General features: G+C 37.5%; 6 protein-coding genes across 7 annotated transcripts; 4 read left to right on the top strand and 2 right to left on the bottom strand.

The window, feature by feature from the left end:
* Positions 1-7455: 7455 nt before the first annotated feature.
* Positions 7456-9310, top strand: LOC103433860 (calmodulin-binding protein 25-like). Its single transcript, XM_070820007.1, has 2 exons — positions 7456-8747; positions 9019-9310. Exons 1-2 carry the CDS (start codon positions 8014-8016, stop codon positions 9116-9118), a joined length of 834 nt encoding a protein of 277 aa, XP_070676108.1. The 5' UTR covers positions 7456-8013; the 3' UTR covers positions 9119-9310.
* Positions 7495-7923, top strand: LOC103434068 (uncharacterized). Its single transcript, XM_029101404.2, has one exon. It carries the CDS (start codon positions 7495-7497, stop codon positions 7921-7923), a length of 429 nt encoding a protein of 142 aa, XP_028957237.2.
* Positions 9311-13567: 4257 nt separating the features above from the next.
* On the top strand, positions 13568-14332 carry LOC103408523 (uncharacterized). The gene has a single exon (XM_008347365.4). It carries the CDS (start codon positions 13685-13687, stop codon positions 14180-14182), a length of 498 nt encoding a protein of 165 aa, XP_008345587.1. The 5' UTR covers positions 13568-13684; the 3' UTR covers positions 14183-14332.
* Positions 14333-15728: 1396 nt separating this feature from the next.
* Positions 15729-19105, bottom strand: LOC139194924 (protein AGENET DOMAIN (AGD)-CONTAINING P1-like). Of its 2 annotated transcripts, none has more exons than XR_011579712.1 (3): positions 18206-18392; positions 16582-17397; positions 15729-16520 (listed from the first exon to the last, which is right to left on the bottom strand). XR_011579712.1 is itself a non-coding variant. In XM_070820006.1 (3 exons), the coding sequence occupies exons 1-3, from the start codon at positions 18299-18301 to the stop codon at positions 16086-16088; spliced, it is 537 nt and encodes a 178-aa protein (XP_070676107.1). In that variant the 5' UTR covers positions 18302-19105; the 3' UTR covers positions 15729-16085. The 2 variants fall into 2 exon arrangements, 1 of the variants encoding a protein (XP_070676107.1); XM_070820006.1 differs by having other exon boundaries at positions 15729-16100; positions 16972-17397; positions 18206-19105.
* Positions 19106-19258: 153 nt separating this feature from the next.
* On the top strand, positions 19259-22517 carry LOC103433856 (pentatricopeptide repeat-containing protein At3g62890-like). Its single transcript, XM_070820782.1, has 2 exons — positions 19259-22086; positions 22330-22517. The coding sequence occupies exon 1, from the start codon at positions 19363-19365 to the stop codon at positions 21751-21753; it is 2391 nt and encodes a 796-aa protein (XP_070676883.1). The 5' UTR covers positions 19259-19362; the 3' UTR covers positions 21754-22086; positions 22330-22517.
* LOC103433859 (putative pentatricopeptide repeat-containing protein At1g56570) lies at positions 22259-24832 on the bottom strand. The gene is made up of 2 exons (XM_070820783.1): positions 24071-24832; positions 22259-23976 (listed from the first exon to the last, which is right to left on the bottom strand). Exons 1-2 carry the CDS (start codon positions 24677-24679, stop codon positions 22765-22767), a joined length of 1821 nt encoding a protein of 606 aa, XP_070676884.1. The 5' UTR covers positions 24680-24832; the 3' UTR covers positions 22259-22764.
* Positions 24833-24912: the final 80 nt, after the last annotated feature.

Raw genomic sequence — 24912 nt, 5'->3', positions numbered from 1 at the left:
TTAAAATCAATCAATTTATATACGTTATGTATTTGTTTATCAATATATTTGCAAACGTTATCCAACACTTGACAAATAAAAGCCGAACGTTTAGTTTACGGACTTGGTACTACAAAACCATAGATTGTCTTTAATGGCTTGTAAATGTACCTAAGTAGTCTCATCCTCACAATCTTCCTATTGATAATGTATCATTAGAAGAATATGTTAGAAAAGGTCTATCATAAAGAGGACAACACTTTTAATGTCATAATTCTTCAATTACAAATTGTTGTATGAAGAAATAAGAGTTGCTTTGAACAACCCTTAATCAATGCAAACACTTAGTGCTTGTTTCTTTGTTACATGAACAAGGAACTTGAGAAGAAAGCACAAAGGCTTGGACACTTAATGTGCCATGATTCTTCACTTCCAAATGTTGTATGAAGAAATGAGAGTTGCCTTGTACAACTCTTGAAAGTTTGTAATTATGTTTAGAACATAATGGTTGGTTGACAAAAATAGTCCATTAACATGGACTTATGATGATTTTGAATCATTGAGTGTTGAAGTGTTAAACCACTTAACGAGACGGAAACTAGGCAAGGACTTTACCTTTGTTTCCCTATCCTAATGGTTCACTAAGTTTATGGTAAACTATGTAGTGAACAATAACCACATACTCTCCAAATTGTTTGATGTGTATAACACAATTGAAAAGGGTTTCAAGAGAGATAGTGGGAGTTTAGGGACCATGACTAATGTAGTCAAAGGTGAAAGTCAAATAAAGAAGATAAATAACTCCAAGGGAACAAACTTTCTTTATGAAAGGATGGACATTGGAAGGGGTATTTGCAAGAAATGTCTTGCAAGTGTCAAGAACACACCTTTCGAAGGTGTTGTAAATTGTTCTTGAATAGTTCAAAACAGTTGGTTCTTCTACTTGAATGTATGATTCCGTATTAGTAACTATGTTTTACAAATCGTTGTAAAAGTGTGACTAATAAGAAGTAGAAGATATATGAGAGAAGAAAAGGTGCTTCACATACGGAACGTGAATAAGATATAGATCTCTGCGAAAGCAGATAGTACTTACTTCCTCATATGAACTACCAAAGAAATTGGATTATAGTAATCTAATTGATTGTCTCTATAGTAGAGATGATATGGTAGTGTTAACTGTTTAGAATATAATGATGCTTAAAACCCAAAAGGTTGCAAGGTAGTGACTAATCCCAACTAAATTGTGATACCTCTAAAACATAAGTTACGAGTTGGTGAAACAAGGATGCTTTGGATCGTTAGATCCGGATCCAATACCTTCTTGTTAAAATTGTATAGAGGCGAAATGTTCGAATCTTTATTCTTTTGGAAAGAAGAAAGAATCACAAAGTTGTTGAGGTTAATTCACTTAGATGTTAGTGGCACTTGTCCACAACATAATACTACTCATGTTATATGACATTCACCGAAGATCACTCTCGGTTGGACTATAGTTTATTTTGAATAAACACAAGTCCGAATACTTTGCAAAAGGTTTCAAAGAATTCAAGAAATGTAAATAGATGAGTAAGATATCTAAAGTATTTACCTCCTTAGATTTGATCCAAGGAAAGGTAACACTTTAGATGAGTTTCCTTGAAAGATATCAAGGAAAATAGCATCATAAGATAATGTATTTCTGCATTAGGAGAAGAACGAACTCGAATAAGATTTAGTTCGTTAAATGTTATCTATTACCCATATATAGGATATATACTTCTAAAACAATATGATTGTCAATGAGAAGATCTTCCAATATTTTCATGACTCCATAAGATGTAGTTGGAAAAGAAAGACAAATCTTAAGCATGTTAAAGATTTGGGGTTGTGTGCTAATAAGCAATATTCGTTTGATAACAATCTTGTAGGATATCCTTAAAATAACTTTTGGATATCGCTTCTATAAACCAACTAACAAATGTTGTTTTGTTGGGAAGTTCATTGTAATCCTACAATGTGATTTGCCTAAGAGCAAATGAACGAGAGATAGAACTCAAAGAATGGGTTCTTTGAGAGACAAGGAAGTAATCAACAAATATAACAACCTAGTTCCTATACCACAAGCTCCAAGGTAGTCGATAAGAATGAAAATCCTTATGACTACATTGAGTGCATATACGATATATACTCAAGGAAATGGTAAAGTACCATTTGACTCGAAATAATGAAACCTTCATAGCTAATTGGTAGCTTAAGGTAACTACAATCAAAGAGAACGGTTGACTTTGAAGAAACCATCTTTGAGATAGGCTTGGTTTCAATTAATTCGAAGATTGCTAGCTACAACTAAAATGGTGATTCAATGTTTTGACATAATATGGGTTTCCGAAACCATTATTAAGATAGTCTTGATAATATATGTCCAAAACTATAAATCACAAGACATGTAAGTTGTAGAGATCCATCCATCATGGATCTTAGCAAGTTAGTGGGAGCTATTTGCATTTTATGAGGAAAAAAGTTCAAATCGTTTGATTTCTCATCAAGATGTAAATAAATCTTTTGTTTACGAGTTTTACAAAAGATTAGTGGGAGTTAATCATGTTCCTAAAATTTAAGTATATATGATATATTAATTTTGGAAATGAAAAGAATACTTCTTCGTTAAAGTTATGACTTTAATACATTATATGAAGATAGAATGTATATGGGAGATATAGTCTATATACATGGATGGAAATCTATAATGATATATTTCATGATATAATTGGATTATATCAATCCCTAATAATAGACAATGGATGCTAGGAAGTTTCTCATATGATGATAAACTTCAATAAGAAGGACGATTCTAGTGAGACTAGCAAGTTGCCCTTCTCAAAGGGAACGTACCCTTTGACTCCCATAGAAATAATGCGTAAATTGAATCCTTTATGCATAAGCAGAAATGTGATTTATGTATTTCATATTGTATGAAAAACATTGATATGAGTTGTACCTAGAACGGTACAAGACGATATCAGTGCAAGCCCAGGATCAGAATCGTGGCAACTGTCAAGTGAGTCCTTAAGTATTTAAGAAATACTTAAGGATAGATTCCTCAAAGAATGAGGAAGAATTAGAGTAACGTAATGGAAGCGTAAATGTATTAGATTATGAATCTGATACATCATTGGATGTTTCTTCATTATGAATGAAGAGATAAACAAATATCTCTTTATTATGACTAAAGAGATATTTGGATGGAAACATTAAAGTAATGACTTTAGTGTGTTCCATTATGAATGCAAGATATATTGCCATATAGAAGTTTACAAAAATGTTGTTTGGATGGGAAAGTTCATTTATGAACTCTCTATTCGATTCCAACCAGAAAGTGTATGACACTAATGGGGCGATAGCTCAAGCCTGGGAATCAAGGTCTCATCAAGATCCGAACACAAATGAGAGACTGAACCACATGATTGAGAATCATGTATAATGGTGACGTCGTTATTCTCAAGGTTGCTTCTGTGGATAACACATATAAATATCCATTGACTAGGCCTACTACTCAGCCATTTATGAAATGACTACAGAAGAGGTATCATCACTGATGACCAATGCTGATTGGCTCTAGTGCAAGTGGGAGATTGTTGGAAATGTGCCCTAAAACCAATCATATGATGATACTTTACGGACATTTCAAATGTTAAACTAATCTAGTTTAACATATAAAGGGCAAAGATTATTGTTTGAGCCGTCTCATATAAATGTTATATGCTTAAACGATAAAGTCCAAGGAATATGTGATTGGGAGAATGCAATCTAATGAAGTTAGATTAATGAGACCATTCTTTCGTAGACACATCCTAAATGTTCCTGATCATAGGATTACCAATTGGGCATTGACAGTCCGTTAAGATCAGTACGTATTGTGTCTTCTCTCAGGGAGAGTGACTAGTCTCGAGTCATTGGTGTGTGTGACATCAAGACAAGTACGTAGGTGCTCAATAAGAGAATGAGTTCACTGAACGTGATCAACGAAGAGTTCTTATATTCCATGTCACATGAGAACTCATGGTTGGGATAATGCAAAGTAGTCCTTTGACCTGAGGCATCACAGTTGTCTTGTGGTTAAGTCCTTAATCTTTGATTATGTCTAATTCACCCCTAGGGGTGTCACGGCATCGTTGGGGTTAAGCCACTTAGCTATGGAGACAAGTAAATGCGCAACAAGGGATCTCTAACCTTCAAACAGTTGAGGGAGAATACTCTATGATATGATTTGGAATCTCTGGCCAGAGTATGAATGAGATTGGGGAATGCGTTCCAAATCACATTCAAGGAAATCATATAAGCAAACGATTCACATTGGATAGTAGACATGAGTAAATAAACTATCATACCAAACAATGTGGTCAAGAGTATTAGATTAGAGAAGGACCGTATTGCATTTGTAATCCCGAACTGAATAGGTTCTCTAACCTCTTCTGATTAGCTTGGGTAACCATGACATGCTGCTAGGCGTCAACCATGGTTTGTGGAAGCCCTATACGTGTATAACCACTAAAGGGAGAATTGAAAATTGTTTCAATTCACAATCGATGTAAAATTGTTTTAATCGCCCACTGCCTCGCTAAAAGGAACCTAATGGATCGCACACCGTAAAAGGTAGAGATTGGAGATTAAACGGAAATGAGTAAGAATGATTAAATGGTTTAATCATTTAATTTATGGCAAGGATTAATTAATATGTTAATTAATCAAACGAATAAGTTCGTTAAAGACCTCGGGATAGTTTTGGACCTTAAGGCCCAATGGGCTTCGAACGTCAAGCCCATTGACTTAAGTTGTATGACAACTTAATGAATAAAGATTCACAAAGGCCCAAAAGCCCAAAATTCCCAAGGTAGGCCAGCCATGAGGAATGAATTAGGGTTTTGGTTATTTAGGTCACTTAAAGAAGTGACTATATAAATGACTTTATAGCCAAATATTCATTAATGTGATTAAGGGTTTATTTTGGGGAAAAATTGGTGAGAATTGTCTCTCCATTTTCTCTCTAAAGAGGCCAACACCTTGGAGGGTACATCTAGCAATCCTACTACTCCAAGGTCACTCATTTCTTCTACAATCAAACCTTGGTGAAGAGACTTAGAGGTTCTCAATTTTGGGAACTTGGAGAACCTATTCTTCCATCCAAATCCATGGATCTAAGAAGCAAGGAATGAATGCCCTATCTCTTTGGGTGATTAGCCTTTGCTTATGCAAAGAGGAATCTACAAAGGTATTAATTTCAACTCACTATGTTTTGAGTTGATTATTGGTTCACCAATGTACTAGGCTTTGAATTTCATGGGTAATGTTTTGTTTTTGAATGCATACAAGCATGATTCCGCCTTTAATTTGTTAATTGCATGCTATAGATGTTATTCAAATGAACATGTTTTTCAAAATAAATCCTTCAGGATAATGCTAGAGATATCAAACTTTTAATTAAATGATGTGTCACTAATATAAAATATTTACATTAATCAACGCTTAAGTAATAATCTGATCATCAACAACCACATCATTTAGTTTTAAAAATTTGGACTCCCATTCTTGTGGGTTTGCAGGATATTTTGTTTTGGGAAAAAAGTTGGGGTGAACGGTGAAGGTGCCTTTGGAGATGTTAAAAGAGTTTCATTGGCTAACATGAAGTCTTCTTCCAAGGTAATTAACTAATTTGTCAATACAATATCTTTACATATTCTTGAACCATTTTTTGGTTAATTTGTTTGTGCAAACGTGTTGTGTTTTGTTTGTTACTAGACGTTGACTTGGTGTTGGAAAAGGCAACCGACTTATGGCGCGGTGGAGATTTGGATGAACAAGTGTGTGCGAATAGCTGTCCCTTTTTATGTACGGCTTTCTTGAGTTGTTGCTCTATAAGGAAGAGATCCTCTCAGGATTTTTTTGTGGACACTATTCTAAAAATTATTGTCTAACGCATAGACGGTTAATCACTATTCCGATTAATGTTTAAGTATTTGAAAATTAAAAAATAACGTCTAAACCTGCTAAGACGTCCTCCTAGGCACCTGTTTAGGTTTCAACTCACTTAGATAGAAAATAAATAATTTTCATTTCGAATTTTTTTTTTTCTGTCATTTTTTTTTGTCATTGTCTTTTTCTGTAAATAGTAATCTTTAAATGTCAAATAAAGAATTGGTTGGATGGGAAGGTAGCAGCAAAACTGAAGTAAAAAAAGGATTTGGATCCTCTCCTGAGCTAATGGAGAGGATCCTCCTGACCCATCATCTTGGGTCGTTTGATTTTTATCCAACGGTTATAATTATTATAACTTTTTCCAAATGTGTGCATGATGGGTTCTAAAGGCCCCTACTCTTCACCATAATTACACAGTGCCCATGTTTATAAATTTTTATTTTTTTGAGTCGAGTGATAGTATTGGTAAGTTAGATGTTAAATTAGCTACCGACGAGATTCGAACCCACGTCGTCATGTAATGACCCAACACCTTTCCATCACTGTGGATTAAGTTAGATGTTTATGGATTAAGTTGCATGGGCTTAACTCAAATCAATCACCAATTAGCTTTTGGTTTAGTGATAATTATTTTGCGGATCTGGAGAAATTTGTACAGCAAGAAGTGTGTGTATGATGACATTTTTAGAGTGTTATCCTTTGTCTTCATTTAGTTGGATGAATTTCACGTTTGATTTGCATGAATGTAAGGATGATAAATATATTTTTTTTTCATACAGATCAACTGGTGGCTTTGCAATATCAGTCCACTCTTTCGGGCATCGGAAATACTTACAAAGACATTTTAGCCTCCATTTGGCTACCATCGTGTGATTTACTAGCGCTATAAATCAAACCTAAAACGTGTCGTGTGAAATATGAGTCTGAATTTCGTTCATAACCACTTGACCTCCTGTTGTGGTTGAGGATAATAAATACCTAATATATGGTATGCTTACTTACGTGAAACTAAGAAAGTCGATATGAATATCCAAATAATACATGATTGTTTATGCATAAGATAAACACAATGGTGACTTGATATTTGACTGTTCATGTAGGCGATAATTGAATTTAATGTGAGCCCACGCATTTTGTGATTCTTATGTTTTAGTAAATGCACGACTTGTCAAAAATCAAAATAATACTCACACTAAACATATTTGACTTCCATGATCAAATTCTTAACCCACATTTTCAAAAATGAATTTAAACTACATTATTGCTAACTTATTGTGAGATTAAACCCACACCTTCTTCTTAGTGTAAATAATATAGTTTGTTAAAAAAAAAAAAAAAACACCAAATGGCACATCTTGCAATTCTTTTCGACATACAAGGGCAAAACTCCAATGGCGTTTTGGTGATTTAGACAAACTACAAGGGCAAAGTACAATCTACCCACCTACATAAACCCCAACACTTTCCACTTCAAACATCCCAACCCCAACTCTCAACTTACTCACCACCTTCGCAAAATCTAGAACAATCCCCAACAAAATTTAAAGGGAGAAGACCAAAATGTCCTCTCTTATCACAGCAGAGATCAAGTCCAAAGCAGATGAGCTCTACCATGGAGATGAAATCTGCCAACAAAAAGCAAAGCAGCTTCTCTCAGAAATCTCCCTCCCCAATGGCCTCTTGCCCCTCAAGGACGTTGAGGAGTGTGGGATTATCAGAGAAACTGGCTTTGTGTGGCTCAAGCAGAAGAAGAGCTACACTCACAAGTTTGAGAAAATTGGGAAGTTGGTCAGTTATGCCCCTGAGATCACAGCCATTGTTGAGAAGGGCAAGATCAAGAAGCTGACAGGGGTGAAGACCAAGGAGCTCTTGGTGTGGGTGCAGCTCAGTGACATTTACGTTGATGACCCTCCAACTGGGAAGATCACCTTCAAGACCCCTGCTGGGTTGTTTAGGACTTTTCTTGTAAGTGCGTACGGAAAAGAATGATCTGAAATCCGATTGATTTCACAAAAACCCAGTTGCTCAAATTCAAAATTTCAGTTTAAATTTTGAATTTTTAGTTGATTGAGCTGCTTAATGGCGTCGTCAGAGAACGTGGCGAGCATGATGGAGCCGTGGGCTTTCAGGCCCAACACCTTCGCCGACTCCTGGATCTCCGACGCCTTTTCCCGCGACACCAAAACCCTCACCATGGCGCTCCAGAAGTCCCTCTCCGGAAACAACCCGGAGCCGCTCGATTCTTCCTCCGCCGATTTTTTCATGCCTTTTCTCAACACCATCGCTCAAACACCCGAAGCGGCCCCCACCCCCACCGTTTCGGGACTCTCCGGCTCGGACGATTTGGATTCGGCTGCCGCTCCCCTTAAACGCCAGCAGAGAAACGCGATTCCGGTGGCGAATGGTAGTGGTAAGGTTTCGAAACGCAAGTCTCGCGCGTCGAAACGGTCCCAGACGACTTTCATCACGGCGGACCCGAGCAACTTCCGACAGATGGTGCAACAGGTGACCGGCGTAAGATTCGGTAACGGACAAGTCACTATGCCGTCGGTTCTGAAGCCGGAGCCACAGAGACACGGTAGCCGGTTGGCCGGTGGTGTCGGCCTCTGCATGCCGACCCTCGATACGTCTGCGTATCTTTTGGATCAGCCCAATCAAGAGCCGCAGCTAGCGGGCCCCATTTCAACTAGGATAGCTACTGGGCCTGGGCCCAACACCACGTTGACCGGGTCCGGCCCAGTGTCATTCGGGTCTACGGGTGGCGTCGACGTCGCTCCTGGCGGCGCCGTTGGGCATGGGTATAGAGGAAAAGGGTAAGACTTGAATTTAGGTGAATACGTCGTCAGCTACTCCAACTAATTCGGCTACACTCAAATTTATGAGTAATTCTTATTATTTATTGGAAAGTTAATGCATTTATAGATGTTGAGTGCTAATTTATGTTGCGAGGCCATGCTGATACACAATCATTAATATTTTACTTCTCTATCGTACTTATTTCGCAAGCAAAGTTTAACAAATATTTCGTTCTTTTAAAGAACGGATTAGCCGGTAACTTCGTTACGACAATCTACTATTTTGCAGGTCGAAATGGCATTTCAACCTCCTCTACCATCATCGAGTACATGATTCACTAGCACTAGGAATTGAACCAAAGACGAAAAAATTATGTTATTCAATTTGATGTATAAATGTTTTGAAAAAAAAATGTCATCGTCATCCTTACTGGACTATACGTGTATGATGATAAGATTTTCTTGGTGTAATTTTAACTCATGCCCTTCATGAAATTTATAAGAGTAGGTTCATGGATCCAACATGATTGAATTATAAAATAATAACTAAGTAAATAAAATTTTAATTTCTTTTGTCAAAAGATTTGTAGTTAACTACAATATCATTTACATTTATCTTATAGTCAAGTGGAAAACAAGCGTCAATGTAGTGAAAAATAAGTAACTTCAAACCAAATGATAATGTGAAACGGATCCAAAATAACAAAACAATTGCCAAAACTTCCAAAAAAATAAAAATCTTACAAATTAAGAAAAGTTAACACATCATCCGAGACTTTATGAATACATGCACTTAAAAGAAAATATCTTGGAGACAGAAAATTTATAGAGATGGGGCATTTTATGCTTTTTGGGTAAACCAAGTTTACAAGCTTGTCCCATACTTTTATTTACGTAATACTTTTTGCAAAATTGGGGAATTTGTAGACCCTTTCTCATGGTGCCCAACTTTTGTATCGTAATTGACTAACTCTATTATAATTAATCTGTTGCATTGTCATGCATCTAAATTTGAATTTTTCTTTTGATAAACATTTAGTTTTTTTTAAAATTCATCTTTCAATATGAAAAAACGTCGAAGCTCAAATTCTCCCCCTAGATTGTAACATCATTTTTCCTCGTGGTGGTATGCAACTTTAGCAAATTTAGTCCAAAGTTGATTTTCCGTTAAATGTTCATTAAATACAGAATAAAAATGTAATTTGACCCGTACACCTTCATCTTCCCTCTCTTTGTAATCTCACTTTCTTCCATTTGAGGATGTTGTATTTGCATCTTGTATATCAGCAAGCACATTCGAATCCCAGCAACCTAGTTCATTCAGAATCACAATCTCAAATTCCAAAACGCTGCTGGTGTTCACATCTGGTGGCATCGAGTTGATCCAACCACACCTCTCCATGACATGTTTCTGGGTGTGGGATTGGGGTTGCCGTGCACCGTGATGGGAGTGCAGTGACATCACATACAGAAGCACTAGTCCCCAAATCCAATGGCTTGACGCTCACGGCTCCCGGTGCTGTTCTTGTTTTGGGCGTCTGTCATATTTTTGTTTAAATTATGGATTTTGATTGAAATTCTGAAGTGGGTTTTGTGTTGATATTTGTGGGTTGGGTAATGCTAGGGATATCAAAATTTTAATTAAATGATGTGTCATTAATAGAAAATAATTACGTTAATCAACACTTAAGTAATAATTTGATCATCAACAACCACATCATTTAGTTTAAAAAATTTAGACCCGCATTCTTGTGGGTTTGCAGGATATTTTGTTTTGGGGAAAAAAGTTGGGGCGAACGGTGAATTGGTGTTGGAAAAGGCGAACGGTGAAAAGGTGAATTGGAAGAAGTCTTATTCCAAGGTAATTAACTAATTTATCAATACAATCTCTTTACATATTCTTGAACCATTTTTTGCTTAATTTGTGTTGTGCAAACGTGTTGTTTTTGTTTGTTACTAGACGTTCACTTGGTGTTGGAAAAGGCGACCGACTTATGGCGCGGTGGAGATTTGGATGAACAAGCGTGTGCGAATAGCTGTCCCTTTTTATGTACGGCTTTCTTGTGTTGTTGCTCTATAAGGAAGAGATCCTATCAGGATCTTTTTTGTGGACACCATTCTAAAAAATTTTGTCTAGCGCATAGACGGTTAATTACCATTCCGATTAATGTTTAAGTATTTGAAAATTAAGAAATAACGTCTAAATTTGCTAAGACGTCCTCCTAAGCACCCGCTTAGACATGCCTAGGTTTCAACTCACTTAGATAGAAAATAAATAATTTTCATTTTGAAATTTATTTTTTTTCTGTCATTTTTCTTTGTCATTTTCTTTTTCTGTAAATAGTAATCTTTAAATGTCAAATAAAGAATTGGTTGGATGGGAGGTAGCAGCAAAATTGAAGTAAAAAAAGGAACCCAATTTGAATTATTTATTGTTGCATGTACTAAAATCTTAAAAAAAAATGATCCTCTCCGGATATTTTTTGTGGACACTGTTCTAAAAATTCTCGTCTAGCGCATAGACGGTTAGTCACCGTTCCGATTAATGCTTAAGTATTTGAAAATTAAGAAAGAGCGCATAAACCTGCTAAGGCGTCTGTCTAGACCTGCCTATGTTGCAACTAGCTTATATAGAAAATAGATATTTTTCATTTTTCATTTTATTTTTTTTTTCAATATATTGTAAGAGACTTGTTGAATAATTCAATGAACACACATTATAGGCATGTTCTCTATGTTTTCATTATGTTCTAATACTTCATAATATATATGTCATTCTATTTTGTAGTTTATGATGAATTTACATATATTTTAAGTATAAACATACACTTATTTACATGAATATAATATATTTACTTAAATCCGCCTAGTCCGCCGAGGCGCCCGCCTAGTCCCTGCCTAGCCCTTTAGGACCTAGGCCCCAACCCGCACCCGACTAGCGCCTAATGTCTTTTAGAACCTTGTTTGTGGGGATCTTAAAGATCCCCACATTCTAGCCGTTCATCATATATTGTGTGATCAGTTTTCATCAGATACTATTTGTGTTTAATTTTAAATAAAAAAAGTCAAATAATTTTTTACTACACGATGCATGATGAATGGCTAAGATATGAAGATCCTTATAATTCCCACAATTTGGATCCGGATGCGATCCAAATCCATGCAAAATACAGTAGGAAGAAGAAGGTGTGCACACGTTAAAGTACATTTTATTTCTATATTTAACGGACATTTAACAGAAAAATCACTTTTGGATTAATTTGCTAAAGGACTATACCACGAGGGTTAAATTCAAATATTTTTTTTTACCATGGGACTATCTTCTGTGTACTTTATCATCGTAATGAATATTTATCCGATGAGACCAATTTTAAAGTATTAGAGCATATTGAAAACATAAAGAACAAACATATAATGAGTGTTCATCCAAATATTTAACAATTCTCAATTTATTGAAAAAATAAAATAAAAATAGAAATGATTTATTTTTTGTCTAAATGAGAGTTGTGATTTAGACAAACTAAGTGACCATCTAAGCATATTTATACGTCCTTTCTTATTTTTTTAAATAGAAATTTATCATAACAGTAGTCAATCACCTAGCGACACTAAACGAGACCTAACTGACGTTAGACGGAAACTTTTAAATCAGTGGCCAGCGTCTGAACTACATTTTTCTTTGTCATTGTCTTTTTCTGTAAATAGTAATCTTTAGTTGTCAAATAAAGAGTTGGTTGGATGGGAGGTAGCAGCAAAATTGAAGAAAAAGAAGGGACCCAATTTGAATTATTTATTGTTGCATGTACTAAAATCTAAAAAAAAAAAAAAAGAATAATTAAAGGGGTGTAGGTGAGGTGAGAGGACGTGATTTTGTTTCCCGGTTCTTCTCCCATCTCGTTACCGTTCCCCAACTACAATACACGTGGAGCTATATGAGTGGCTACACCTCAACCCCCCTCTTCCCAACCTTAATTTCACCATAACTCCTCCCAACTGCACCATAAATGTGTGGGAAATGGACCGGATCCATTCCTCCTAATCCACCAAATCAGAGAATCTGTGTTGTTAAAATTTGATCAAATTGTTATAAACAGGGGCTCACTTTAAAAGTTATAATAACTTCATTCCCTGAATCAAATTTTAATAGAACGGATTCCTTAATTTTGTGGATTAGGAGGAAGGGATCTGAAGAGGATCAATTTCCAAATGTGTGCATGATGGGTCCTAAAGGCCCCTACTCTTCAAGTTAGATGTTAAATTAGCTACCGACGGGATTCGAACTCACGTCGTCATGTAATGACACAACACCTTTCCACCACTATGAATTAAGTTAGATGTTTATGGATTAAGTTGCATGGGCTTAACTCAAATCAATCACCAATTAGCTTTTGGTTTAGTGATAATTATTTTGCGGATGTGGGGAAATTTGTACAGCAAGGAGTGTGTGTATGATGACATTTTTAGAGTGTTATCCTTTGTATTCATTTGGTTGGATGGATTTCACGTTTGATTTGTATGAATGTAAGGATGATAAATATTTTTTTTCAAACAGATCAACCGGTGGCTTTACAATATCAGTCAACTCTTTCGAGCACCGGAAATACTTACAAAGACATTTTAGCCTCCATTTGATCACCATCGTGTGATTCACCAGCTCTAGGAATCAAACCTAAACCCTAAACCCTAGGAATCAAACCTAAAATGTGTAAATAATATAGTTTGTTAAAAAAAAAAAAAAAACCAAATGGCACATCTTGCAATTCTTTTAGACATACAAGGGCATAACTCCAATGCCATTTTGGTGATTTAGACAAACTACAAGGGCAAAGTACTATCTCCCCACCTACATAAACCCCAACACTTTCCACTTCAAACATACCAACCCCAACTCTCAACTTACTCGCCACCTTCACAAAATCTAGACCAATCCCCAACAAAATTAGAAAAAGACCAAAATGTCCTCTCTCATCACAGCAGAGATCAAGTCCAAAGCAGATGAGCTCTACCATGGAGACGAAATCTGCCAACAAAAAGCAAAGCAGCTTCTCTCAGAAATCTCCCTCCCCAATGGCCTCTTGCCCCTCAAGGACATTGAGGAGTGTGGGATTATCCGAGAAACTGGCTTTGTGTGGCTCAAACAGAAGAAGAGCTACACCCACAAGTTTGAGAAAATTGGGAAGTTGGTCAGTTATGCCCCCGAGGTCACAGCCATTGTTGAGAAGGGCAAGATCAAGAAGCTGACAGGGGTGAAGACCAAGGAGCTCTTGGTGTGGGTGCAGCTCAGTGACATTTACGTTGATGACCCTCCAACTGGGAAGATCACCTTCAAGACCCCTGCTGGGTTGTTTAGGACTTTTCCTGTAAGTGCTTTTGAGGTTGAGGAAAGTGCTTGTGAGAAGGATGGGAAGGGGAAGGAGGTGAAGGAGGAGGTCAAGGGAGTTGTGGAGGTTTGAGGGATGAGGTAAAGGGCCTTTGGGTCTTTTGGGATTTGTAGGGCTTCTTGCCTTTCTGTTGTTCTTATGTTGTTCTTGTTGGTGTGAAAGTCCTTTTAATAGTGGTACTTTATAATCAAATAATATTTAAAGTTCTATTTTTTTGAACAATGTCTTTGTTTATTAAGTTTAGATTACGGCCTTCGATATTTTAAACTGTTCTAATTTATCGAGATTATGCTTTGAGTTAGTGAGCAACGACATACTGTTTTAGTGGACTTTCTAAGACGATATTTTAAACTGTTTTAATTTATGGAGTTTATGCTTTGAATTAGAGAGCAACGTTTTAGTCAACTGAGTAACTTATGGTCTTAATCAACTAACTAGATTAATATATTATCCTAATCAACTGACCGGATCACGTGCTTGTTTTTTCGTGTGGGTATTGCCCTTAAGGCGTTACGTTAGGTGGTTTTGAAAGAGCTTTATCCAAATTGATCTGCAGCGGTGGAAGAAGACAACAAATGCAACGTCTCTTTTTGATAATTTGGTCTAAGAGTGTTTGTTTTAAATTGCTCCATCTCCGGGCAATAAATAAATAAATAAATAAAATTACTCTGTTTTTGCTTTTCTTATTTGAACAGAGCATTATTAAATTGCAGTGTTTGGGAAAGGAAATTGTTACACTTCAAAAATCTTATTCTACATTACTCAAAGTGTATTTTTCTTTATAATTATAAAAAGTTTGGAGTGCGAAATGAAAATTTTAAAGTGCTAATAACAATTCCATTGGTAAAAAATAAATTGAAATAAATTGCAGTAACTGAATGAGGGGTATCCCATTGCCTTGTTAAGTAAGAAAGATGATTTGCTTATTGATTAGTATTAATTCCCTGTGACATTCAAATTAATGATTAACAACCATTAAAGTGAAATTTTGAATTTTGGACCAAAGAACGGCACAAAATAACAAACATTTTGCATCTAAGAAATGTAAGCTAATTGCACTGAATGGTTTAATTACCTGTTCAAAAGACTAACCTCCGCTACTAAACAGATCATCTATTTGAACTATATTTTATAGACCACGTGATGCGACAATTTATGGTTGAATTCCTTGTTTAAATCATTAACGAATGTATCCAACTATCAACCACCATATCATTTGATCTACAAATATGGTCAAAAAACATGGGTGCATTCTTGCTCATCACTCCCAAGTAGCGGTAATGCTCACTCGCCTTATTTAGTACCACTTGATGGATTTAACTTTAGAAATTTATGTGTATCCACTCCACAGATCTCAAAGTTCAAAGTCATCCAACGGTGATAAATAGAATGATGAACAGCAACATCACTTGAGGATGGTGCGGAAAACTGAGGACTAAATGTATTGATTTGAGAAGTTTGCTTTTAGCCGGTTACCCCATTCATTGCTTGGTACCAAATTGCAGAAACCATTGCAGTTCAATAAATTCAAAGACGGACATGCAGGTGAGCATGTAACCACAATAAAAGGAAAGTTTTCAAGTTCTAACCAACTGAACAGTCAACACTTGCCACAAAGTGAAAAGACAAGGAGGCAACAGCAAGCCCTTCTCATATGCAGAAAGAAAGCTAGAACAAATGATCCAGTAAATGGAAATTACAGTCTACCAAATTCCGATAGCCGGTAAAAATAAGAATTACATCTCCAGCTACAAGTTCAAGGTTTTCTAGATTAGATGGCCAAGTTTTAAGTGATTTTTTAGGCTAATTCATCACTAGATAATACTAATGTTTAGGCATAAGACAGAAACTTAACCTCCACTACCATATATAACCGGTCAAGGTGAACTCCCACTATCATTTCGTAGCTGATTCTCCAAGTAGTCTTAGGAAATCATTCGTTTTTCACCCGTAATCAGTGATTAGTCATTACTAATCACAACTTTAAAGCCTGTCAAGAACACGCAATCAGTCAACAATTAGTCAAAGCTCAAATCAAATACATATATCTTTGAAAGAATGAAATGTTTGACCGTGCTCATAGTCAGCCATTACTATCATCAGCATTTGGCGCTGAAACCGCACACAAGAAGATGGAGTAGTTTTCAGCTGGCAGGTGGAGCTGCATCTCTTAAATCTTTATTCATATATGAACAAAAAAATTCAGCTGGTCATATTTAAAAGCACCTCTCCATTTATTGACATTTAGGCATAGGGCTCCAAGTTTAGCTTAAATGCGGATCCATATGCTATACGTAATGGAAACAGGGATGTGATGCATCACTTAGCTCGAAACATTGAATGATAGGGCAAGTTTGAACCAACTTTCATACACCCTTATAGAAGTTAGCTTTTAAGTTTTGGTTTCAGGCTTGGACCAAAACTTGAGACCTGGACCACAGTTTGTTTAGCCAAAAATGTAGTGTGGTAACCTTGAACAAGTCCCTTCTCATTTTTTTTTCAAATTTTCGTTCACCTTGTTATATTTTGCAAGTTGGCAAGTGTTTTTGGAAGATGCTACAGAAGTAGAACTCAACCATTTTCCTAACTCTCGAACTGATTCACATAAACTACCTACACCTGGGATGCCACAGAGGTAGTTTCCCAACCCTATCACTGAGGAGTAGATCTTCCATGCAATGGTGATGCTACTAAGGCGGTATCTCAAGCCAATCACGTACTGTCATGTAGGAAGGTTAAAACGGGTGGCAGTGCTGATTGGCTTGGAATACCTCCACAGTAGCATCCTCTGTGATAAAAGTAGGTCGGTTTCTCTCAGAAATAAAAGCATTGGCTGAAATTAGATAGGTATAAGTTCATACCCGCGAAGGCATAACCCATTTGCCACCAATCCAGTCCTGATGAAGCCTCAACTCAGATTGTTGAAATTCAATTTCTTCATAAGTGCTCCTGAAGTAGACTATGTACCTTGAGCCGCTAAGAACTTTTGAGATCATACCCACCCACCAGCCATCATTGTACAAAGCATCAACCTCTTGAAGCAAACTGAAATGCTCAACAGCATTTTCTGGCGGATTAGGTCGTATGTGCAGGGTATCAATCTCTTCTCTCAGAAATGCCGAATCATCTTCTGTCCTCAGGCTCTGGTACTCGATAAGGAACTTGGCACCGCCCACTGCTTTCACTATGGTTGCAGCAAACCAAGCACCGTGGAAACCATCTTCGTCACTGCAAACCTCAACCGGTGCTCCCTTGGTAAAGTTCTCTTGAGTTACAATCGGCACTTTCTGAAATTTAGAAAATATGGGCTTGAGAAATGTGAACTATACAAAAATGTGATAAAAATTCCAACAGTAAAAAGAAAACAATGTGCCCCGAAAAATCTGACACTTATTGCAAATGAAGTCTTACATACCAAATTTGGCAAGGTAAAACCTCGAAAGACTGCACATTTATCATTTTCTATTCTCTTTTGAATCATAATCATCCAAATATCAAGACAATAATCAAGTGCTCGAGTTTAATGGAGCAAATAATCGAACCTCAATTATTTTTCTTTTTGACAAGGCGATATTTTAAACTACTCTAATCCGCGGAGAAGGATTCAAACTCGGGTCCTACTCTACTGATTTTCAATCACTGTATTTATATAAGTGATCCCACATTCCCAATCAAGAAATCCCTTGCAAACTTATACCCAAATTACATTTGATCAAATTAGGGCTCAAGAACAGGAATTCCCACTTATTTCTAGCTATATAAACATACATTCTGCATAAAGTTTCCACCTTTTACAATTGATCGTTAAAAAAACTGAATATCATATATGCTCAAACTTCAAGATATAAGTGTAAAAAATAAAAATACAAAATCCAGATATATTGAAAGGGAAAAAAGTTTGAGTCCTCACTCCTCAGTCAATTTCCAACAAAATGAAAGAAAAATACATTCTTTGGGCTATTTTCTTTCAAACCAAACAGATGATACCAGCATGCAGCATAGCCTAGAAAAAAATTCTACTGACAAAAAACAATGAAAAAACCAAGTAATCAGAAATTAAAGACCAAGTAATCAGAAATTAAAGGATTTTATTACCACTCCTCCATTTTCTTCCACAGGAGCTGCCCGTTTCTTGCCGGGGGATCGGGTGTCGAAATGCGGGTCGGGTTTGTTTCTGCGTTTCGGGGGCATTCTGGGGTTCTTGGGGTTGATGCTTAATTTCAGAGTCGGAAAAAGTTCACTGTTTAGTTGGCCTTTCACTTTTAGCTTTTTTCTGTCGCCTTTTCACTTTCTGCTTCCTAGATAATGACACCAATTATTATTTTTAAATAATTTTTGACATACATTTTTTTTTTGTTAGATTTAGGGCTGGTTTGGTATTGTTGTGCTTTGAAAAAAACTGCTTTTGTTGTGCTGTGAAATAAAGCAGTAGAGTTTTTTGTAAACTTTTTTGTAAAAGTGCTTTTGAAAACAAAAAACAGTATTATAGTGTTTGATAAACTTTTATGTAAAATAGAAGTGAAAAAAAAACTGGTTTTTCAAAGCTAGGTTTTGCAGCTTTATGTTTTTGGTTTTTTTTTTATCCAAAATTGTGAAAAAAAGCTGAAGTTGAATGTTTACCAAACATAAAAAAACTCTCAATTTTTTTTATAACCATTTTTTTTAGAATAACCTCAGTACCAAATCAGGGCTTATTTCGTAATGTATTTTAACTAGACAAATTCAAAATCATTAAAATATTTATTTGTAATAATGAAAATGAATGATTACGCTTATACAAAAAAACCTCAAACCGTTAATCCAACAATCATCTGACTTCAAATTTGAGTGAATTTTAGTTTTTTGAAGGAAGATCGAAAAGATAAATGGTTCAGATCATTAAAATACATTACTAAATAAAGCCTCACAAAAATGTGTGCCAAAAATTGTTTATAAAATGTGATATCAGATTTGTTCCCTAAGTTGTGTGATACGAGTACAGAACCTATCGTAACGCTGATTTCGTATAAGTCTTACTAGTTTGCCCGGATTGGAATTAGATCGGAATTGAATCAAGTTTGATTAAGTAGAAATAATATTGATTTCATATAAGTCCTTTACTAGTTCGCAACCATTGAATCAAGTTTGATTACTAAACTGGACGTGTCAATATTTAAATGGATGAAGATTGGCGGGCTTGAAGAAAAGGAGACGGAAAGTATTACCAAGAACTGTCACACTAGGGTCTTTCTTCAAGCTTTTTTCTTCCCCTTATGAATTTATACAAATTAAAGCCGCTAACTTTAGCCGCGAAATCGACTTTGAATCCCAAACCCATGTCGAAACCAAGCATAAATCTCTCGATCTTGGAAACCCATTTGCCGAAATGCCGAAATCTCAAGCAATTCAATCCAATCCTCTCTCAGATGATCCTTACCGGCTTCATCAATGACACATATGCCGCAAGCAGAATCCTCAAGTTCTGCACCGACTCACACTTCGTCCACGCCGATTTCTCCCTGAAAATCTTCGATCGAATCGACGACGCAAATGGGTTTATTTGGAACACCATGATGAGAGCTTACGTACAGAGAAACCGTCCTCAAAAGGCTTTGAAGCTTTATAAACTGATGCTGGAGAAGAATGCCGGTCCTGACCATTACACTTACCCGCTTTTAGTGCAAGCCTGCGCTATTCGGGTTTCGGGTTTTGAAGGAAAACAGATACATGGTCATGTTTTCAAGACCGGTTTTGATTCGGATGTTTATGTTCAGAACACGTTGATCAATATGTATGCTGTTTGTGAGAACATGGGGGACGCACGCAAGTTGTTTGATGAAATTCCTGTGTTGAATTCGGTGGCTTGGAATTCGATTCTGGCGGGGTATGTGAGGGCGGGGGATGTGGAGAAGGCGAAGTTTGTATATGATCAGATGCCGGAGAGGAACACCATTGCTTCGAATTCTATGATCGTGTTGTTTGGCAGGACAGGTTGCGTGAATGAGGCTTGCCGGTTGTTTGAGGAAATGCCCGAGAAAGATATGGTTTCATGGAGCGCGTTGATTTCTTGTCATGAGCAGAATGAGATGTATGAGGAGGCTTTGGCTAAGTTTCTGGAAATGGTTGCCAATGGAGTTATGGTGGATGAGGTTGTGCTTGTCACTGTTCTTTCGGCATGTGCAAACTTGTTAGCTGTCCAGACAGGGAAATTGATCCATGGATTAGTAGTGAAAATTGGAACTGAAAGTTATGTCAATCTTCAAAATGCGTTTATTCACATGTATTCGAATTGTGGGGAAATAATGGCCGCGCAAAAACTGTTCAATGCAGCCTACAACTTGGATCAGATATCATGGAACTCAATGATATCAGGCTACTTGAAATGTGGTTTAGTTGAAAACGCTAGGACTTTATTTGATTCCATGCCCGAGAAGGATATCGTGTCGTGGAGTGCAATGATATCAGGTTATGCTCAACAAGACCGGTTCTCAGAAACTTTGGCATTGTTTCAGGAGATGCAGCTTCTTGGAATCAGGCCCGATGAGACCACTTTGGTGAGTGTTGTATCAGCTTGCACTCAATTGGCCGCCCTTGACTTAGGCCAGTGGATTCATGCTTATATAAGGAAAAATGGTCTCAAGATTAATGTCTTTTTGGGCACTACCCTTATAAACATGTACATGAAATGTGGGTGTGTGGAAAACGCTTTGGAGGTTTTTGAGGGGACTTCAGAAAAGGGAGTTTCTTCTTGGAATGCTCTTATTCTTGGGTTGGCGATGAATGGCTTGGTGGAGAAGTCACTTGAAACATTTTCAGAGATGAAGAAATGTGGGGTGGCACCTAATGAGATAACCTTTATAGGAGTTCTTGGAGCTTGTCGACACATGGGGTTAGTAAATGAGGGGCGTCGACATTTTGATTCCATGGTCCAAGAACACAAGATAGAACGCAATGTTAAGCATTACGGATGCATGGTTGATCTTTTGGGACGTGCGGGTATGCTCAAGGAGGCAGAGGAACTCATTGAGAGTATGCCTATGATGCCGGATGTTGCTACTTGGGGTGCCTTACTAGGGGCATGTAAGAAACACGGAGACCATGATAGGGGCGAGAGGATAGGAAGAAAGCTCATTGAGCTTGAGCCTGACCATGACGGGTTCCACGTATTGTTGTCCAATATATGTGCTTCAAAAGGTAACTGGGATGATGTTCATGAGATTAGGGGAACAATGATGCAACATGGGGTGGTAAAGACCCCGGGTTGTAGCATGATTGAAGCAGACGGAGTAGTTCATGAATTTCTAGCAGGAGATAAGAAACACCCTCGAATAAAAGAGATTGACGCTATGTTGGATGAAATAGCTAAGAGATTGAAGAAGGAAGGTTACGCACCAGATACGAATGAGGTTTCCTTTGACATTGATGAAGAAGAGAAGGAAACCGCTCTGTCCAGGCATAGTGAGAAACTTGCAATTGCCTTTGGTCTTATCGCTATCAGTCCACCATCACCTATACGAATAATGAAGAATTTGCGAATATGTAATGATTGTCACATGGCAGCAAAGTTGATCTCAAAAGCTTTTGATCGTGATATAGTGGTGAGGGATCGGCACCTCTTTCACCACTTTAAGCAGGGATCTTGCTCTTGCAATGATTTCTGGTAGCTGAATGTATGACAGACCGAAGTTGGTTAGAAGAACGTCTCCATTCTACCTAGAACTGCAAAGACATGGGGTGACACCCAACATTCTGCTTTTTCATTCAAGCTAAGTGCGGAGACAACACACTATAGCTCGTCGGCAAAGAGAAGCAATGGAGATACTAGCTCCAAGCCTTCAAGAGGTGAAGGATGGCAGCAGTGCATGCGCATATGATGTTGGACAAGAGGATGAACACTGGGTGTTTGAAAAACACATCACAAATGAAATGATTGGGCGTATCACCAAAAGGCAAAGTTACTCACGGCTACAATACAAGTGGAAAATGCAGCTGAACTGGTATATAACATTTATCAGCAAAACTTTGACTTGATTTTACCTGCAACATGCTAGAGATTGCAAACAAATCAATGTAATGATGAGCAACGTTTACCTTTAGAAACTTGTGAGCGTTGCTTTTAAGAGACCTTGTACTGCAGTGAGATAACGAAGCAATTCTTTACAGTAGATGTTAAAAAGTTGTTTTTTTATTCTTTCAGATTTATTGCTGCTAATGTTCGTTCTGCTCTTATAACATTGCAGGTTTGCCATAGCTCAATGAAGAACTCTCCATTCTTTTTGTTCAGATGGAAGCCGAAGTACTAATTGGTACCAGAAATTGCATATTTTACATCTCCACTTACACAAAGCTATCAACTTTATTGAACAATGAATTCTTCCTTTTCTTAACAATTCCTATTGCTTCTATTGGCTTTAAATAAGCAAAGCTAGTCTCCCCCTTGCAAGAAAGGTCTTGAACTGACTTTGTGCTTTTAGGCTTTCAGCAGCTATTCGCTCCACACTTGGCTACCCAGCGTTTACTCTGGGCACAATAATTTGTACACCAGGTTTGCGTCCTTCCCGGTCCTCCCTAGGCTGTCCAGTATCATATTCGTTGACTAGAATCTTTGGACATTCAAATAATATCCTTCTGTTTTTGTCGGAAACATGTTTCAACTCCTTGACTTCAGCTTCTGTTCAAGTTCCATCATCTAGGTCATGTATAGAGCAATCTAAATCATTTATGTGCTCTGCCGCTTTCAAATGCGAAATCAGAACTTCCAAAACTCCATACACCGAGTTTATATGAGAACCCACCTTATCTCCCACAACAAAACTATAAACCCGGTTTCTTACCTCAATCCAACTCTGTCCTGCCTCTTTCTTATTCCCCATACCTCTCATCATCTTCCTCGTATTTGCGAATTCCCCCCATTCGCCTTCAGCTGCATAAATATTTGACAGCATCACATACGTGCCAACCATATTTGGTGTCAACTCTAATAACTTCTGAGCAGCCACTTTTCGCAAATGTGGAAGCTCGTGTGCTTTACAAGCTCCGAGAAATGCTCCCCAAACAGACTCATCCGGCTTAAATGGCATACTCTCAATTAGTTCATAAGCCTCCTCAACTCTTCCGCCACGACCTAGCAAATCCACCACACACCCATAAATGTCCTGATCTGGAGTAACTTTGTAATCACTTATCATTGATTCGAAATATCTCAAGCCTTCGTCAACGAGGCCAGCGTGACTGCAAGCACTCAGAACTGCCATAAACACTATTTGATCGGGTCTTATGCCTGATTTGACCATCTTATCAAACATTTCAACAGCCTCTTTTCCATATCCATGAGCCCCATATCCGATGATCATGGACGTCCAGGAGACTAGGTTTCTATCAGACATTTCACTAAAAATTTTGTGCGAGTTTGATATGCTTCCGCACTTGGCATACATGTCGATAAGTGCATTAGCCAATGCCAAATTCTTATCAATGCCTCTCCGAATAATTCCTCCATGAACTTGTTCTCCACAGTTCAAAACTGCTAGGTTAGCACACGCCGATATAACACTGCTATATGTGAAGCAATTCGGACTCAAGCCTTCTGAGTCCATAAGCGAAAATATACGCAGAGACTCTCTAGGATCTAATCTTTCATATCCGGAAATTAAGGTGTTCCATGTGATCAAATCTCTTTCGCTCATTTCATGGAAGCACTGATTTGGCTCTGACAAACAACCAAACCTGCAATACATGTCCAGTATCGAATTCATGACAGGAAGGTTGGACTTGAATCCGTGTTTAATCACTGCTGAATGTATCTGCTTTCCAAAAGAAGGTGAGCCAATCGAAGCGCAAGCTCTAACCGCAATCGAAAAGCTAAACGGATTCGGCTCTGCTTCCTCCTGTTTTGTCAATACATTCAAACATTTCACGTACATTACATACTTCGAAAACCCAATTCATTTAATGAAATGCAAGGATGAAGCATCCACTTACCAGCAACATTTGTCGGAAAACTCGAAGCCCACCATATCCATCACCACTGTGAGTCAAGCCAGTGATCAAAGTAGTCCACGATACATCATTCTTGTCACGAATATCATCGAACACAATGCACGCATCCTCCATGCTTGCACAACAAGTAGCATACATGTCCATGAGTGCATTTTCGACATAGATGGAGCCTTGCATTCCACGCTTCACAGCCGACCCATGAACCAATGTGCCACACGAAAGGGCTCCCATGCCTTTGCAAGCCTTGAGCACGCTGGAAAAAGTGAAAGCATTCGGTTCCATCTCATTCCTCACCATCTCACAAAATATCGCCCATGCGTGGTTGTGGTGACTGCAAGACGTGTACCCGGCGATCATAGCAGTCCATGCTATCACGTCTCTCTCAGGCATTTCATCGAACACCTGGCGCGCTTCTTTGATTAAGCCCTTGCCAAAGTATGATTTGATTAAGTTTGTGGCTAAAATGTGGGGGATTTTTTGTGAAAATGGTGGGTTTGATTGGGTGGTGAAATCCTGGGCCCACTGAAGTGAGTTTCTGAGTATGGGATGAAAAAGAGTTATGGGTAGCACTAGTAGTCTTTTTGTGCTCATTTGTGTTGCACTTGAACATGATCAAGTCTTCTTTCAACTCAAATTTATGGTGTTGCACTCACTATCACTAAGGTGGGTGATATTCTCCTTTATTTGAGTGACATGTTTGAGGTTGAAATAATTTGGATGACGGGTTTGTTATCTAATTATTATGGATTGCTCTTTTATCGTTTAGTTTATATTATCTTAAGATAGAATATCGTTTGTTAAAAAAAAATAATATATATATATAT

This window comes from Malus domestica, chromosome 04 (assembly GCF_042453785.1).
Source record: "Malus domestica chromosome 04, GDT2T_hap1".
In the NCBI taxonomy this organism is placed as follows: domain Eukaryota; kingdom Viridiplantae; phylum Streptophyta; class Magnoliopsida; order Rosales; family Rosaceae; genus Malus; species Malus domestica.
The sequence above is the reverse complement of the archived record's forward strand: the minus strand, read 5'-3'. Positions and strand labels throughout refer to the sequence as shown.